General features: G+C 32.5%; 1 protein-coding gene across 1 annotated transcript; it reads left to right on the top strand.

Moving 5' to 3' along the window:
- The first annotated feature begins 16,525 nt into the window (after positions 1 to 16,525).
- On the top strand, positions 16,526 to 17,398 carry LOC139483026 (uncharacterized). The gene has a single exon (XM_071267082.1). The coding sequence runs from the start codon at positions 16,526 to 16,528 to the stop codon at positions 17,396 to 17,398; it is 873 nt and encodes a 290-aa protein (XP_071123183.1).
- Positions 17,399 to 18,136: the final 738 nt, after the last annotated feature.

Genomic DNA, 18,136 nt, shown 5'->3' with positions numbered 1-18,136 from the left:
TGAATTGAAGTAATAATGTTCTCTTTTGTATTTATATTTATATATTATTAGCTCGCGTCTTATATAACAAATTTCTAAAATTCGAAAGTAATCATACCACTTCTCATCATTCACTCTATTACATCATTCCAACTCTCACTCTAGCTCAAATACTCGATGACATCCTCGATTTAGCTCAAACTTTAGCTCATCACAGTCTCTCAACTCTCACACACATCGTTCTTACTCCCTCACATACTGCCTCTCAATCTCACAGCATCGCTCTAGCTCAAACACAACCTCTCTTTCGCTCAAAATCCCACTTACTCAAAACAGTCTCTCACATTCACACTCTCACAGTCTTACACTCTTACAGTCTCTCTCTCACACACTATCACAAACAGTAAACAATCGTACAATACTCGGCTTTCATCATCGGACAATTTTATTGTCCCTAAATCAAATACAGAATTATACAAATCAAGTTTTTCTTTTAGTGGTCCAAAAGTGTGGAATTCACTGTCCAGTGAAATTAAAAAATCAAAAAGTATATCTGCATTCAAAAACTCTTACAAGTCATTTTATTTTTAAAAGTGTTGAATTTATAAGTTAAGCCACAATGTATACCATAGTTGTTTTTGTTGTTGTTGTTATATTACTTTATATACGTCTATTGTTTACATGTGTGTAATAGTAGATTATTTATTTTTTTATTCATATTGTTAACATTGTATATGTAGAGAGCCTTATTGAAAATTGGTTTAATCCAAATGAGCTACTCTCTTTAAATAAAGATATTATTATTATTATTATTATTATTATCTTTCTCACTCTCGCTCATACACTCCCTTTCTCGCTCTCCCTCTCCTGCACTATCTCTCTCGCTCTCACACAGTATCTATCTCACACTATCTCTCTCACTCGCTATCACTCTCACTCTCTCTCTCTTCCTCACTCTCTCTCTCTCTTCTTCGCTCGCACTCTCATTCTCTCTCTCTTCCTCACTCTCACTCTCTTCTTCGCTCGCACTCTCATTCTCTCACTTTCTCGCTCTTCTCTTTCTCACTCTCTCTCGCTCTCATTCTCACTCTTACTCTCACTTTCACTCTCACTCACGCTCTCACTCTCTTTCTCGCTCACACTTTCACTGTCACTCTCTTTCTCGCTCACACTTTCACTGTCACTCTCACTCTCGTTCTCACACTCTCTCTCGCTACCACAGGGAAGGAAAGGAGTAGGAAGAAGTTAAAAAAGGAAGGAAAGGTGACAGTGAAAGAAAGAGACTTGGAGAGAGTGAGGGTTAGGAAAAAAATGTTAGTAGTAATGACCGAAATATAGGAGAGAAAGAGAAAGAGAGAAAGTCCCTTTTCAGATATATTTCTCTGGTTGGCTCTGTAAAGTAAAGCCAACATAGAAAATACACCATTTCTTAAGTGCATGGCTACAGCAATGACTTCTACAACGTCAGGGCTATGTAAATCACAATCCAACGAAGAGGACACCACGCCTACCAACATCTGGAAAAGGCGGCACTCAATCCTTCAGTATACTTCATTAGGATTGAGCACAACACAAATATCATTCATTGCAGTCAAACATTTTTATTTCAAAAGAAGTAATATACCATGTGGTATCTAAAAAAATTATTCCTTGCATTTAAAATTTTAAAAAGGATGGCATTGTTATTTTTTTATTTTTTTTATTTTGGTATTTGATCCTTCTATTCAATTTTTCTGTTTAATTAAATATAAAATGCTTTATTTTTGGAGAATTTCTAAATTTTATGAATGAGCATATTCAAGGGTAGTAACTTCGATGATTTTATATTTATAACTCAAATGAACAAAACACGTGTTTACCAAAATGTTCACGTGTAGTCAGCGAAGTAAAAATTAAGACACACACTTATATATCGGAAAAAATAAATACATAAGAATTTTTCATACCATAATGCACTACATGGAGAAATAATTTAAATCAAAATTACATAGAATTTAAAAGAAAATACATTTGTACATGTATCAATAAATAATCTAAGAAAAAGCATGTTATAAATCATGTCAGTATAGAAGCACTTTTTACTGGTGAATTGAATATTGTCTCTATTATCAGGAATATAACAATTGTTTTTCCCTCCATCAGTTGATTGATTACGTTTGATTTTTTCAGTTGTCATGTATCCTTTCAAAATTAACCTTTATTAGAACTCGGTTTTGGAATCCCGCTAACATGTATAACCCCGCCCCATTTTGTATGTATGTGCCTGTCGCAATTCAGGAGCCTGTAATTCAGTGGTTTTCGTTTGTTGATTTGTTACATATTTGTTTTCCGGGTTTTTTTTTTTACATAATCCTCTGAGGTCTCTAGCTTGCTTGAATGCTACCACCGTAATGGATCTCACACTAATATCAAGGCATATAACCAAAACGAATTAGACTGTTAGTTTTCTCGTTTGAATTGTTTAACATTTATCATTTCGGGACCTTTTATAGCTAATTATGCGGTATGGGTTTCGCTCATAGTTGAAGGCCGTACGGTGGCCTATAGCTGTTTAGTTCATTGTCGTTTGGTCTATTGTGGAAGTTGTCTTATTGGCAATCATACTACATCTTTCTTTTTATATTAGTAGCGTATGCTATTTAGAAATAGTCAGTACTGAAAAACGACTGAAAAGTAAAATCACAAAAATACTGAACTCCGAGAAAAATTCAAAACGAAAAGTCCCTAATCAAATAGCAAAATCAAATGATAAAACACATCAAACGAATCGACAACATTTGTCATACTCTTGACTTGGAACAGGCATTTTCAAATGTAGAAAATGGTGGATTGAACCTGGTTTTATAGCGCTAAACCTTGTATGACAGTCGCGTCAAATTCCGTTATATTTACAACGATGAGTGAACAAAACATACATATTAGGTAAAATAGCAAACATATGGGTACAGTAGTCATCATTGTGTCACAATCTCAAAACAAACAAATATTCAGAACGAAAAACGACTGAAATTTCAATACGGAAAACTTTTTTCTCTCCATTACTGAAAACATACATATACCGCCTGTCCCAAGTCAGGAGCCTCTGGCCTTTGTTAGTCTTGTATGATTTTTTATTTTTGTTTCTTGTGTATAATTCGGAGTTGAGTATGATGTCCATTATCACTGTACTAGTATACATATTTTTTAAGGGGCCAGCTGAAGGACGCCTACGGGTGCGGGAGTTTTTCGATACATTGAAGACCCATTAATGACCTTCGGCTGTTGTCTGTTCTATGGTCGGGTTTTTGTCGCTTTGACACATTCCCCATTTCCTTTCTCAATTTTATACAATTACTGAATACATATGAGTAAGAAATGAACTGATTGATAACTTTTTATACAGTGCTGTATTTGTAATAGCATTTAAAGTACATGTGAACCCTGTATAAATTCCTTTAACATACTTGACAAAAAAAATAAACTTGATTACAGATAATCCTTGTAATATTAAATAAATAAGATAATCCTTGTACAAGTAATATTAAATAAAACAATCCATGTTTGTTTCGGTTAACATATGCACCTTAAGGTTGTATCACAATCATGTGTTATCCAAGTAAAAAATTCAAAATGAGGTCGTTGGAACAGTTATTAAGCAAGAAATAGTAAACGTGTTGTTCTCATTTTTTATAATAGTTTTTTTTTTTTTTTTTTCATTATCCAAGTAAAACGTCGTTAACTATTTGAAGGACGGCTATTTGTATTTGGTTAAAAGTGTTCATTGTTTAAATCTAAAGGGATGTTTTAAGTAGTAAACAGTTTCGTCTTATTGACAAAACTAAAAATTACACATACTTCTTATGTAATATATCTGTTCCCACAGATATACAATTATCTATGTTTTGTTCAATGAGAACAATGAAGACACACGTCAATAACCCAGTCCCTGATAAGAATAATTGTAAAAATGAGAAATATACCAAACAAATTCGCTAAATATATATCTTGGGAAAAATATTACGAAAGAGAAACATGCGAAATATATGGATTATTTTCTGTTTGTCTGTGAAACGGAAATGTTAGTTAACATCAATAAAAATCTAAACAATAAACACATTTAAGGTTCAATTGAAAACACCTTTATTGTTTAGGGCGCTGAATAATTCCCAATTCTTTTCTTACCCAAAAAAACTAGACATCCCTATAACGTTGTGTTTGTTTTGATTGATTGATTGATTGATTGATGTTAAATGTCACTCTCAACACAATTGTGCCATTTCGTGGCGGACAGTTTTTATTGGTAGAGGAAGACGAAGAGGCCGGAGAGAACCACTGATATTTGGTATAAAAAAAATGCAATCCTAGTCAATACAGTTTGTGCAGAGTGCACTTGCCCAGTGCAGTATTCTAACACACAACTCCAGTGTTGATTTGCTAGTGATACAGTAGTTGGGGACTTAAACACCTCGGACACCGTTTTTATTTTGACACTGCCAATTATTGTATTAACCTTTTCAGAAAATGTAAAGCATAATTTGAAACCACGCTCTTTTTCTGAAAAGAATTGTTCACGATATAGTGTACAATGTCGGACGGGATATCTGTTTACTCTTAATTTGGAAATCTAGCTCGTAGAAGCACTTTATCATTTTGCCGATTAGGGCAATGAATTCACGATTTCACCTCTAACTTCCGATTATAATTAAGAATTGAATGCTCTTTTTTGTAAATTTATTGGGGTGTAAAAGCGTTGACCGAAGTACATTTTGTATGAAGCGCGGAAGCGCTTCATACTTAAAATGTGCGCACGGTCAACGCTTTTACAACCCTATAAAGTTACAAAAAAAAGCATTCAATACTTATAATTACATTTTTACCTATAAGATCATGAAAACACGCCTTTTGTCAAGTTTTTATTTCATTTACCTGTGCACTTTATTGTGGGACTTCGTGTCACCATGAATGAGAAGTTTTAATGAGTGATACAACTGCTTAAGGAATAACACATGATGTGCCGTTAGCCAATCAGAATAACGTATAGTAATGAAAGATACATCTAATGTAATTATATTGGTATAAAATTTAACAGTAATGATGCGCTTTTTAACTTGTAAATTAAAGATACCTTTTCATAAACACGCAGCTAGGTATTTCAGTCAATGCAACCTTGACAATTACCAGTGTATAACATCAACAATACAATATTCTCAATAGACAAGTTTCTAATTTTGCATGTCATGGCCTATTATAACCGACTATACGGTATGGGTTGTTTCTCGTTGTTGAAGGCCGTACGGATGCCTTTAGCTGCCGAAATCCACTTCAATTGAACTTTAGTAGATATTTTCTCATTGACAATTATACCACATCTCCTTGTTGATGCCATTATTTAATATTCCTAGTCAATTTGTACAACTAGTACATTTCTTTTTTCTCCCTTTTTCTTTAATAAGTTTTCTATAAATATAATTAAATGATATTAGAGTATAAACAAAACAGTTTAATACCGTTAAGATATCTCCAATACAACTCTACAAGCTTTTAAATAATAACCTTTTAATTCACATTTTGTTCCAAATTTTAAGGGGGTCATGTGTGTGTGTGAACAATACCACTTTATAATAATATTATTGAAATTGTTAAATGATATTTTGCCCACTCTCTCTTAACATTTATTGTCCCCTTCCGAAGGACAATCACCATACTCGCAAATGGTGTCAAGGGAAAGACGAAATTTCAGTCCTAGAAATTTTCTCCCCGGAACGGTGATCGAATCAGGAAATTTTGTGTCAGAAATCCGATGCGCTAAACACTACACTACGACTCTCCACATTCTACTGAACTATTTTGGTAATGTTTCACAAAGTTTTTGAGTCGTTAATATACCGCAGTCCCACTTGGCCACGATCGCACTACGATCTGTGAAAAACATGTAAAATTTGACGATCGTAGTGCGATCATGTAGATCGCAGTAAGGTCGTATCACGGTCGTGTGCTGAGGTCTTCAACATCGTGATGAGCGAGGCCAACTTTGAACATGTTTAAAACAATCGTGATGTGGTCATGGCGAAATCAGGTCGTAGTAGAAGCGTAGTGAGAGCACACTAAGGTCGTGGTAAGATCGCAAATGTTGCTATATCATGGGTGCGAGAGCGTAGCGAAAGCGTGATTCTATTCAGAGAAACTGTGCTACGTATACGATCTCATAGCGATGTTATTAAGACCTTCACGTTATCACCGCGACCCTAACATGCTTACATTACGACTATACCACGTTTCCACCACGCTGTTTAAGACCATAGTACGATTCTAGCACGCCCAAGTAGTCCTCATCACGCTCTTCTTACGACCTGAAAACGTTCATACTACGACCATCATTCTCAATGTCATTTTCACATAAAATATATTAAATCTCTCAAGGTTTTGTTTTATTTTAGATCGCGGTGAGCGTGGCGCAATCGTGGTCTAGTGGGACTGGGACTTTAAAATGATAAATAACAATATTTTCATTTCATTTTACATGTAACATTCATATGACATTATACAATTTATACAAAATCAGGAGATGTGGTATGAGGGCCAATTAGATTACTATCCACCAAAGTTCCTTCCGACATGACAAATTGTTAGATATTTCAAACGAGAAAATTACGACATGAAAAATGACAAACATATGAAACTGAAATACAGGCTCCGGATTTTGGGATAGGGATTTAAAGAATGTGGCGGGTTAAACATTATTTGTGGATGTGAACGTGATGGTATTAAAAGCACACAAAAAAAGAATAAATTGTGGAAATATGTTACAATTGGTTAAACTCAAAGAACGGTACATTGCACGAAAAACAACAAATATGAAAAAAAATATAAACAAAGAACCTATATAAGAGTAGCATCTATAAAAACATGTCTTAAATAAAACAACTGATAAAGGAAATAGGAAATACCCAAATTTAACAAAGTGTTCTTCTGATTGCACAATGGTTAATAAAATATATAGTAAAAGAATTAAAAATTATAAATTTAACTTACAACAAATAGTAGTATCCGTGATAAAGATAGAGATGTTATTTGATAATCTTTTATTAAGTTTTGTAAAGACCAGGTTTTACCTGTATTTCAGAAATCACATATTTTGCATAGTTAATCAATTATCGCTTTGTTAGAAAATATATTTGTTTGTGGAGGAAGTTAATGGAATTACGATACGGAATGAGATTGTTAAAATGTACAACTGCTAGCAACTCTGATCATGCAAGCATGTTTTAATTAAGAAATAATTGATGCAAGCCATGCTTTATTGTAGTTTTAACATGGGACGGCATTATATTCGTGATTATTTTTGCCCGAGCGATAATGAGGTCTAAGATAACACGAATATAATGCCTACTCATGTTAAAACTACAATAAAGTAGTAGCTTGCATCAATTATTTCGATTCTGATTAGGGCTATTAAGGTTATTTCTATATCTGATGTGTATAGGTGTAGCCCGTTTGTAAAGGCTCTTCCATGAACCTCCCTTTTTCGTTGATAAACAAGCAAACGACTGGCAATGTGATTTTTCAGAGGGAGGAGTTTGAACAGCCAACATGAAAGGTTGTCGTATCTCGGTCAAATATGTCAATTTCCAAATGCAACACATTACAGTCATAATAAATGAATAAGTAACAACATGTGCATCATTTAAGAGTTTTAAATTAATGATATATAAAATGCATGACAATTTGATAAAACTCATTATTCTGCAGTAGTCAATATACGCATGTGCAAACACATTTTATTGGATTTAGAGCATGGGTTTAGCGAAAGAAGTACGTCATATTAGAATTTTCTGTAGAAAAAATGCAAATGTAAATATTATTTTTACTAAAAATATGCACATCCGGATGACAAACAGCTGCTTGAGATAAAAACAGGTGAAAAGGTACCATTAGCAGAAACCCCACTTAGTGTAATCGTTCGAGGTTTATTTAACTTTATAAAAAAGTCAGATAGAAAGAATGATTTATTAATATAATTAGTAGTCATATTTCGTTTCATTTTTAAAAAAAATCACGTTCAACATAGATCCACATATTTTCTTTTATGGAGGGATAAAGCATACTTTGTTAAAAAAAAACACCAATATGTGTCCAAAATATTCTCTGAAGTATTTGCCTTATTGACAATTTCTTTGTAACGGTTGAGAACGTGCATATAATAAAGAATCGGCATTTTATACTATGGATACCAACTGTGTTCCAATTCTAGTCGACATTATTTATACAAAGAATACTTCACACATGAGCGTATGGCCTATATATAAAATTTAGTCCTGGTATCTATGATGAGTTTACTTACAACCACTGGGTCGATGCCACTGCTGGTGGAGATTTATTTCCCCAAGGGTATCACAAGCCCAGTAGTCAGCACTTTTTGTGCTGACATGAATTATCATTGATATTGTTATATTTATAAATTAACTGTTTACAAAATTTTGAATTTTTTGAAATACTAAGGCTTTTCTACCTCAGGCATAGATTACCTTAGCTGTATTTGGCAACACTTTTAGGAATTTTGGATCTCAATGCTCTTCAACTTTGTACTTTATTTGGTTGTGAAAATTTCCATTTCTATGCAGCAGCTTTGCAGCACCATCTTCATATGGAGAATATATCTCCCAAAATATATGTCAAAATCAGTACTAAAACAGTACTGTCAAAATCAGTACTGAATTTATAGAATTAGTAAATGTACCGTTTTTGTATAATAATAAACAGTACTGAATAAACAGAAAGTATAACATTGCCAGTTTTTTGTCTTGCCGAACAGTACTGATATATACGAGGATAGAAATGTATCAAAAAAACGTGAGTCAATTCTCACAACATTCAAGAGCAAGATGATTTCATTAATAGAGGATTGCTGCTCAGCAGTAAGCTACCGAACCAAATGTTCCAAGTGGAAGAATCGAAAGGTATACGGACGAATTGTTAACAATTATGATATATCTGTGTCACTATGGATCAAGGATATGTTTCAATTGTAGTAACTACAATCCCCTTCTCTATTCCTTGATGTAATATATCGGAATGACAGAATGAGTCTCATTACCGAAATGTTCTTATCGTGAATAACAAGACAGGATACCACTAATTCTTAAGGTTGTGCTTACCTTTCCGGACCACCTTAGGTCATCCCGTTTTGTTGCTGTGTCGGTGTTGCCCATTTCTATGTGTTCTATCTATTGATATATATATTTTTTTTCGATTTTTCATTTATCTTTTCTTTTCATATTTTTGTCAATTTCTTTAATGAACTTACGAACTGTTACAGTTACACAACTTTCCTAGTTTAGGGCAGATGAAGGGTTTGGCACAATAAGATATGTTTAAAACCGACATATTCTGTATGTGCCTCTCCCAAAGACAGAAGCCTCTAATCAATTGTTGTTATATGTTGCTGTATATAAATCAAGCCGTCACTTTCCTCGTTTGAATTGCTTTACATTTGTTTTTTCTGTGCTTTTAACAATTTACTTTGCGGTACTAGATTTACGTATGGTGGTCTATATAATTGTTTATTTTAACGTCTTTTTGTTTCTTATAGAGAGTTGTCCCATTGGTTATTATAACACATTTTATTTTTATATGATATATATAAAAGTCAGTTGATCTTTAGATTAGTTATATAAAAGAATAATTTAATTTTGGATGTAACGCGTCTTCTGATTGGCTGACGTTATTTTGTTATGGGCCCATAGACATAATTTAGTCATGTGACCGTGACGTCATCAACGTTTTTTATGGTTTTCTACGGTTTAAAATGGAATTTAGAATTAAATTATAAGAAATGACTGTAATATTTTTTCTGTCTATTCGAAATAACATAAAAAATGTGGTGCACACTGTTAAATAACCCGCTACGCGCGTTATTCAGTGTGCACTAAATTTTTTATGTTATTTCTTCATAGACAGAAAAAATATTACAGTCATTCCTTAAATATATATGTTTGAATAACCCTTTTGACACAATTACTCTCAAGTAACTTGACAGACCTGAAGGAACGCACATGTAAAGGTTTTTTTTATTTCATGTCCCAAGTCAGGAGCCTGTAATGCAGTGGTTGTCGTTTGTTTATGTGTTACATATTTGTTTTTCGTTCATTTTTTTTTATATAAATAAGGCTGTTAGTTTTCTCGTTTGCATTGTTTTACATTGTCATTTCGGGACCTTTTGAGCTTTGCTCATTGTTGAAGGCCGTAAGGTGTTCTATAGTTGTTAATTTCTGTGTCATTTTCGTCTCTTGCAAACAGTTGTCTTATTTTCAATCTACCACAACTTCTTTTTTATATGTAGCCCACGTACAAAAATAGTTTTTGTTTTTCGCTGAAGAGCAAATATTGACCAGATGAGATTAAAAACAAAATATCGGGATCATTGTTTTAGAGTATATTTTGTTTGTCATTAATAAGGATCGTTGTTTAGCTGCATGTTTCAAAAGACAAAAGTAAAAAAGAAAAATGATTTATTCGTTATTACAAAATAAAAATAAAAAATAGATAAAACTCATTGCTAAATTATACAAACAAAAGACATTCATTATGCCACAAATATGTAAATATAAAAACTAATACTCAATCGAATAGTTCACTATCCTAGATAATTTGCGACAAAGAAGGCATCATTGCGAAACATTAAAAAAAAACCTAAAACATTTCAAAATAAGGAGTATTTTGTATATAAACAATAACTACTTGAAATCTTATTAATACAACCTATACAATTTTTCTCTCTAGAAAACCGAAATCAAATAAACAAAATCTCTCATTTAATATAAGCTTGAATGCTCGAAAATTTCTTAGGAACACCGTCAATATCCTTCTATCATAGGGAACATCGTATTACGTGCGCAAGTAAAAACATCGTACGTAAAGTCAAACTATTGGCATAAATTGAGCCAAAGGGACCTAAGTAATTGCATTACGTTTGGCACTGGTGTTTTTCTTTTTATATTCCCTAATTTTACTCTTTGAATTAATATGGGATAAAATATCACGAATTAACTTTATTTTAGAAAAGTTCTAAGTTAGAATTAAACAAAATAATAGATAGTTTGGGATTCAAAACGTCAATTACTTTATCCATGTCCGACAACTTTTTATTTATCGGTGCATGATCATAACTACTGATATAATTTTTGTAAGCGTGTTACGACTTCTAACTGTAGAGAAATGTGAAATTACATATCACCACTTCTTTATTTAATTTTAATAAAAGATAAAGTACATATGCACGGGACAATGGAGAGATAATAAAAACAGATACTATAGAAACTTTAAGTTTCATAAACGATAAATACAACCCCATTCATCATGTGCATACTGAACTTGCATATGTCGCAACAAAGTAAAACTATATAAACTATACGTATAAAAACCAGTGGTTTTATAAAAAAAAATAGATGTTGCTTCTGCTGTATGCTTACATTCTTTCTCAGAGGATGTAAGCGGCAAGCCGATAAGTTGTAAAGAGTTTGTTGTGATGAAAAAACATTAATATGTAACACTATGAATAGCAAGAGCAGTAAAAGGAAAGCAAATGCAAGTAACGGAAATGTGTCTAGTGAAACTGAACTTAAAAAGCCGTCAAAAAAACAACAAAAGAAGTCTAAAATCATAAATAAAGAAACTATCGGTCTTGTACTGAACGAGTCGAGTGCACCTAAAACAATGACAAATGTAAACAATTCAAATACAAGTGCAAGTGGTCTATCGCATCAAAATATATTGCAATACAATCCAGACTCCAGTTATTTATCAATTGTGAACCAATCATTACCATATGCACAACAAATGCAATCGTTTCAGCCGTTTCAACAAACACCACATCAACAAATGGTTCAACCCCCTTTTGTTCTACTCCAAATATGGTGCATCCTCCGCCAAATTCTTCTCCTTCCATGATGTCACAGAGACCAGTGTGGGTTGATGAATTATTCACAAATATGCGTCATATCGAAACAAGGTTAGATAAACTTGATCAAATCGGTATATTGGTGATCTCAATGAATATGAAAGTTATACAAGTAGAGCAAGAAACAAAATCACTTAGTGAAAGACTTGCAGCTGTTGAAATCTCAACATAATATGTGACCAATATGAAGACCAGAAAACCAAATGTAACGAACTAAAATCAAGTGTCATCAACATAGAAAAAACTATAAATACCCAACATTCAGATGTCTCGAGCGTTGAAAAACAAATGTCAGCACAGAAAAAAGAAATTGAACAATCATTTGAAAAAATGAAAAACTTAAATGAAAAAATGAGAGAAGATCTCTTAGATACACAAATAAAATCAAATATTGAGAACTTAGTTTTTTATAACATTCCTGAAAAAGATGATGAAGATTGTCTAGAAGAATCCTTGATATTCTGTGAAAAAAACTTAAAAATGCCAAATATGCGCGAATCCATCCAGAGACTGAAAACCAATAGAATGGGTAACAAAGGTGAGAGAATCCGTCCAATTCTGGTCAAATTTGGTAGTTTGAAACAGCGTGAGGAAGTGAGAAAATGGTAAAAACCTAAAAGACACCAATTTTGGAATTTCAGAACAATTGCCAAGTGAAATACAAAAACGAAGAAAAACTCTACTACCCGAACTTAAAAAACTGCGCGATGAAGGTCATAAAGCTTATTTTGTGAGAGACAAGATACATGTTGGTGGCAAAGAATACAAAAAATAGCAGCACACTAGAGGGCAATTTAATAACATTAGATGTCTCAGTTGGAACGTTCGTGGTTTATATTCATGTTTTGATGATAACGACTTCCTAAATATGATCAATGAATATGATTTAATTTTTTTATGTGAAACTTGGTTGAGTGATAGCGAAAGGCTTGATATCTCAAATTCCGAAATTTTAACAAGCTTTTCTAGAAAAACGAATATTGGAGTTAGAAGGGAAGGTGGTATTTCTGTTTACTGTAAACCATCTATTTATAACGGTATCATTGTAGAAAAAATATTAACAAATGGTATTGTTTTAGTGAAACTAAAAAAAAGATTGTTTTCATATGCAAGATGACATGTTTATATGTTTTGTTTATATTCCACATGAAAGATCGTCATTTTATTCAATAAATGATTGTGACTTTTTTAATTGTAAAGGTAGTGTGTTTGTATGCGGCGATTTTAATAGTCGCACTGGTTTAATTAATGATATTTTACCTTCTGATAATCTAGATAGGTACCTTGATGTTATGTGGCATGATGATGTTCCCAATTTCCCTACTCGTTGTTCGTTGGATACTATTGCTAACCGATTTGGCAAATTGCTTGTACAAGTGTGCTATAGCACCGGCCTAACAATTTGCAATGGAAGACTTGGAAATGATCGAGATGGAAAATTTACTTTTCGTTCACCTAATGGTCGCAGTTTAATTGACTATATGTTAGCTTCACCAAATGATTATGATAAAATTTCAAACTTTGGCATTCTTAATATTAATGAATTTTCAGACCACTCACCCCTTGTGTTTGAAGTTGGTATCAAAACTGTTACAGAAGAAAATTTGCCAAAAGTATCCAGCTTTATAAAATGGAAAAAAGATAAAGTGGAAGAATATAAAACTAAGTTGAACTTGCACAAGAACGTTATGACGGAGATTGTTGAAAATCTACAACAAGTTGGTGCTGCAAACTCGGCGGTAAAGTCATTAACGGATATTATTTATAATTGTGCGTTTGAGGTTTTCGGTAGTTCAAGATTGACCCATGAAAAGGAATTTAATCAGACAGTAAAACATAATGAGTGGTTTAACCAGAGATGTAAATTTGAGAAAGCTCAGTTTAATTCAGTTCGTAATACTTTTTTACGTAATGGAAGTGAAGCAAACAACCAATTATATATACAGGCACGAACAAAATATAACAAGACTAAACGTTCTGCAAAATTTCAATATAAAAAATCGAAAGGTATTGAATTGTGCAAACTGGCAAAAACGGAACCAAAAGCATTTTGGTCAAAAATTAGACAAAAAACTAAATCATCGTGTAAAGTTGATGCGGACAGTATGTACAAGCACTTTAAAGCCGTTTTCGAAATTAAAGACGCACTTAAAAAAACCTTCGAATGGGTAAAAGTCCAGGATTCGATAAAATCATAGGAGAAATGTTCATGTCCGATTCCGAACTTTTTGTGCCTATTTTACTGACGCTTTTTAAGGGCATACGATACAGTTACAGGGAATGTAATGACGTTGCTAACGTAAAATGTTATTTTCGCGACGTCAAACTCTGACATATCGGGAAAAGATGCATTTTTCGACTGATTTTTATCATTCAAACTGATTTAATTTGAAAACGAGTGCATGGACCCCTATTTTTTAAAACAGCAATTTGTTTCATTTTGCAAGGAGATTATTTGACCAAAATTTTATAAAACTGTAAATAACGCAATTTTTTTTATTTTGAGAAACATGCATAAAAAAATGACGTTTTTTCCTCTATTCATGAACATTTGATAAATATAGAGTTATTTCGGTATAAAAATTGCATAATTTTTAATGATACTTATAAAATACAGAAATTAACGATTATTTAACAAAAACCATTTTGTGTTTATCTTTTAAAACAAAAAAGTTATGTCTTTCTTTCGAAAAAGAAAATACGGACACAAATCTGAATTTTTAGCAAATATACAAAATTTCGAACTCATTTTACTCAAAAAGTAGCACATGTAGGTATATTTTTTATTACATATTTGATTTAATGAGGTAAAAAATAGCCTATATGCAAATTTTCATCAACTTGTAAATACAGGTTCAATACTGTATCGTATGCCCTTAACTTTCTGTTCGACACTGGTTATTACCCTGAAAATTAGAGTGATGGAATTGTTATTTCTGTGCCGTAAAAAGGGGACCTGTCAAACCCAAATAATTATAGACCAATCATACTTGTCAGTATATTTTCAAAACTTTTTACTTATATTTTGAACAAACGTCTTATAACATGGGCTGAAGAGAACGAAAAGCTATTAGCAAACCAATTTGGATTCCGACCGAATAAATCAACAATTAATGCAATTTTCGTGTTTCATGGTATTATTTCTCATACTTTACACAATAAAGAAAAACTATTCTGTACAAAGACCCATCGAAACAACATCTGATAAACAAATTTAATAATACTTTTAGATATTTGGATGATATTTTGGCTCTCAATAATGACGACTTCAGTATGTATATTAATGAAATTTATCCTGTTGAACTTACTTTAAATAAAGCTAATACTAACAATGACCACTGCCCTTTTCTCGATCTTGAGATTTATATCACTAATGGAAAGCTGAATACTAAAATTTATGATAAAAGGGATGATTTTTCATTTCCTATCGTTAATTATCCGTTTTTAGATGGTGACGTTCCCTTGTCACCATCTTACGGTGTTTATATATCTCAACTTGTACGATTCGCTCGTGTATGTAACAATGTTTTAGATTTTAACGAGAGAAATTTATGTATTACTGAAAAATTATTACACCAGGGTTTTCGATATCACAAACTAGTCAAAACATTTACTAAATTTTATCATCGGTATAAAGACATCATTCGTAAATATAGCTCTACATGCAGACTTCTAATACGTTCAGGTATTTCACATCCAATTTTTTATGGAAATATTCTTTATAAAGCATAAATGTGTCAGTATTCACCTCAGAAACTTACAAAACCTTTGAATAGACTTATTAAGAAGGGATATAATTACGATACTGTTGTCAAGTCATTAAAGATTGCATATTTTGGCGTTAATATTGAGTCACTGATAAGGTCTTTGCATCGGAACTAAACACATTTATTCTAAAAACAGTTGTTGGCATGACACGGGTTATGTTCTTCTCATATATGTTATGATGGTATGATACGAAACCCCTAACGGGAAGGATTGTGCCTGATGTTCATATGATGAAATCATAATCTTTCAGTCAGTTTAATTGAAGTCTGGAGCTGGCATGTCAGTTAACTGCTAGTAGTCTGTTGTTATTTATGTATTATTGTCATTTTGTTTATTTTCTTTGGTTACATCTTCTGACATCAGACTCGGACTTCTCTTGAACTGAATTTTAATGTGCGTATTGTTATGCGTTTACTTTTCTACATTGGTTAGAGGTATAGGGGGAGGGTTGAGATCTCACAAACATGTTTAACCCCGCCGCATTTTTGCGCCTGTCCCAAGTCAGGAGCCTCTGGCCTTTGTTAGTCTTGTATTATTTTAATTTTAGTTTCTTGTGTACAATTTGGAAATTAGTATGGCGTTCATTATCACTGGACTAGTATATATTTGTTTAGGGGCCAGCTGAAGGACGCCTCCAGGTGCGGGAATTTCTCGCTACATTGAAGACCTGTTGGTGACCCTCTGCTGTTGTTTTTTATTTGGTCGGGTTTTTGTCTCTTTGACACATTCCCCATTTCCATTCTCAATTTTATTTGTTGATTTCTGTAAAGCGTTTGACAATGTAGACAGACGAATATTATGGTATAGCTTTATAACTCTGGAATAAGTAGCAAAACAAATACTATGATAAAGTCGATATATGCAACTGTGCGCCTCCATGTGAAAACTGATGGAGAATTTTCGGAAGTGTTTGAAAATATTTTTGGCGTAAAACAAGGTGAGCCTTTATCACCTCTAATTTTTATATTTTTCATTAATGACATTGCTGGGGAGCTTGAAACAAATAACAACGACGACTTTGTTAGTGTGAATGGTATTTTGATTCATCTGCTACTTTTTGCTGACGATACAGTTTTATTCGGTAAAACACCAGAGGCACTGCAGCTACTTCTTGATAAACTTCTAAAATATTGTTCAAAATGGAACATTGAAGTGAACAAAGATAAAACTGAAATAATTGTATTCCGTAATGGATGGCAACAAGTCAATCACAGTTGGTATTATGTTAAGCACGAGCTCAAAGTTATGAACTCTTTTGTTTACCTAGGGAACTTATTTCACTATAACGGAAAATTTCAGCAAACACAAAAGAGATTATCCCAGCAAGCTAATAAAGGTCTTGCGTCACTCTTTAATTTATTTAAGATGTTGTACACATCAACTCAACAGAAATGTGAAATGTTCGATAGTCTTGTTGGATCTATCCTATGCTATGGTTCTGAGATATGGGGGTTTCATCATGCCAATGACATTGAACAGGTTCATAATAAATTTTGTAGATTTGTACTTAAAGTTGGTAAAAATTCACCTATATGTGCTGTTATCGGTGAACTTGGACATTTGCCAATGCATATTATTAGAAAACAAAGAATACTTAAATATTGGTTGAAAATTGTTACCAAGAAACCTCCTATTGTATTTGATGTATATAAAATGTTAGTTAATGATGCTGAGAATGGTAAAACAACTGGGCGTCAAATGTTCGTACCTTGTTAAATGATCTTGGTTATAATTTTTTATGGAATAACCAAGAAAATGTATTTTTTTCATATGATGTTTTGAAACTACGCCTCTATGATCAGTTTATACAAAGCTGGCGTTGTAGTATGTTGGATTGTGAAAAATTAGATATTTTGAAAATGTTCAAAATTGACTTTTGTTTGGAAAAATATTTACTTCTTGATGTCAATGTTAACATTGAAACTGGTAGATATAATAATGTGCCTCGTAATGAAAGACTATGTCAATGTTGCAATATGAAAGCTATTGAAAATGAATATCATTTTGTAATGATTTTTCCAGCCTATAGACATCTGCGTTTAAGATTTTTGTCTAAATATTATTGTTCTTGGCCTAATATGTCAAAATGTTTATCACTTATTCAAACATGTTCAAGAACTTTAGTATTAAAACTTTGTTGTTTTTTAAATGAAAACTGGAAACTACGGTCACAACTGATAAACTAGATTATATATTATGGTACTATTTGTTCAATATGTTTTTGTTATTATTTTGCTTTCTGTTTTCATTATATATTATGTCGCTTACTATATTATATATGTTGTTGATGCTATAGCGTTATATTATATGCTGATTTTCAATAAACTTATTACAATTGTCCTGAAGCTATTTTTATATGTCAAAATATTCCATTCAGTATTTTATTTTCTTCTAATCTATAAAATTTGCGAAGTTTAGACTATTTAAAATTGAGGTAATTTTAATTGCAAATTC

This window comes from Mytilus edulis, chromosome 1 (genome assembly GCF_963676685.1).
Source record: "Mytilus edulis chromosome 1, xbMytEdul2.2, whole genome shotgun sequence".
NCBI lineage: Eukaryota > Metazoa > Mollusca > Bivalvia > Mytilida > Mytilidae > Mytilus > Mytilus edulis.
The sequence above is the reverse complement of the archived record's forward strand: the minus strand, read 5'-3'. Positions and strand labels throughout refer to the sequence as shown.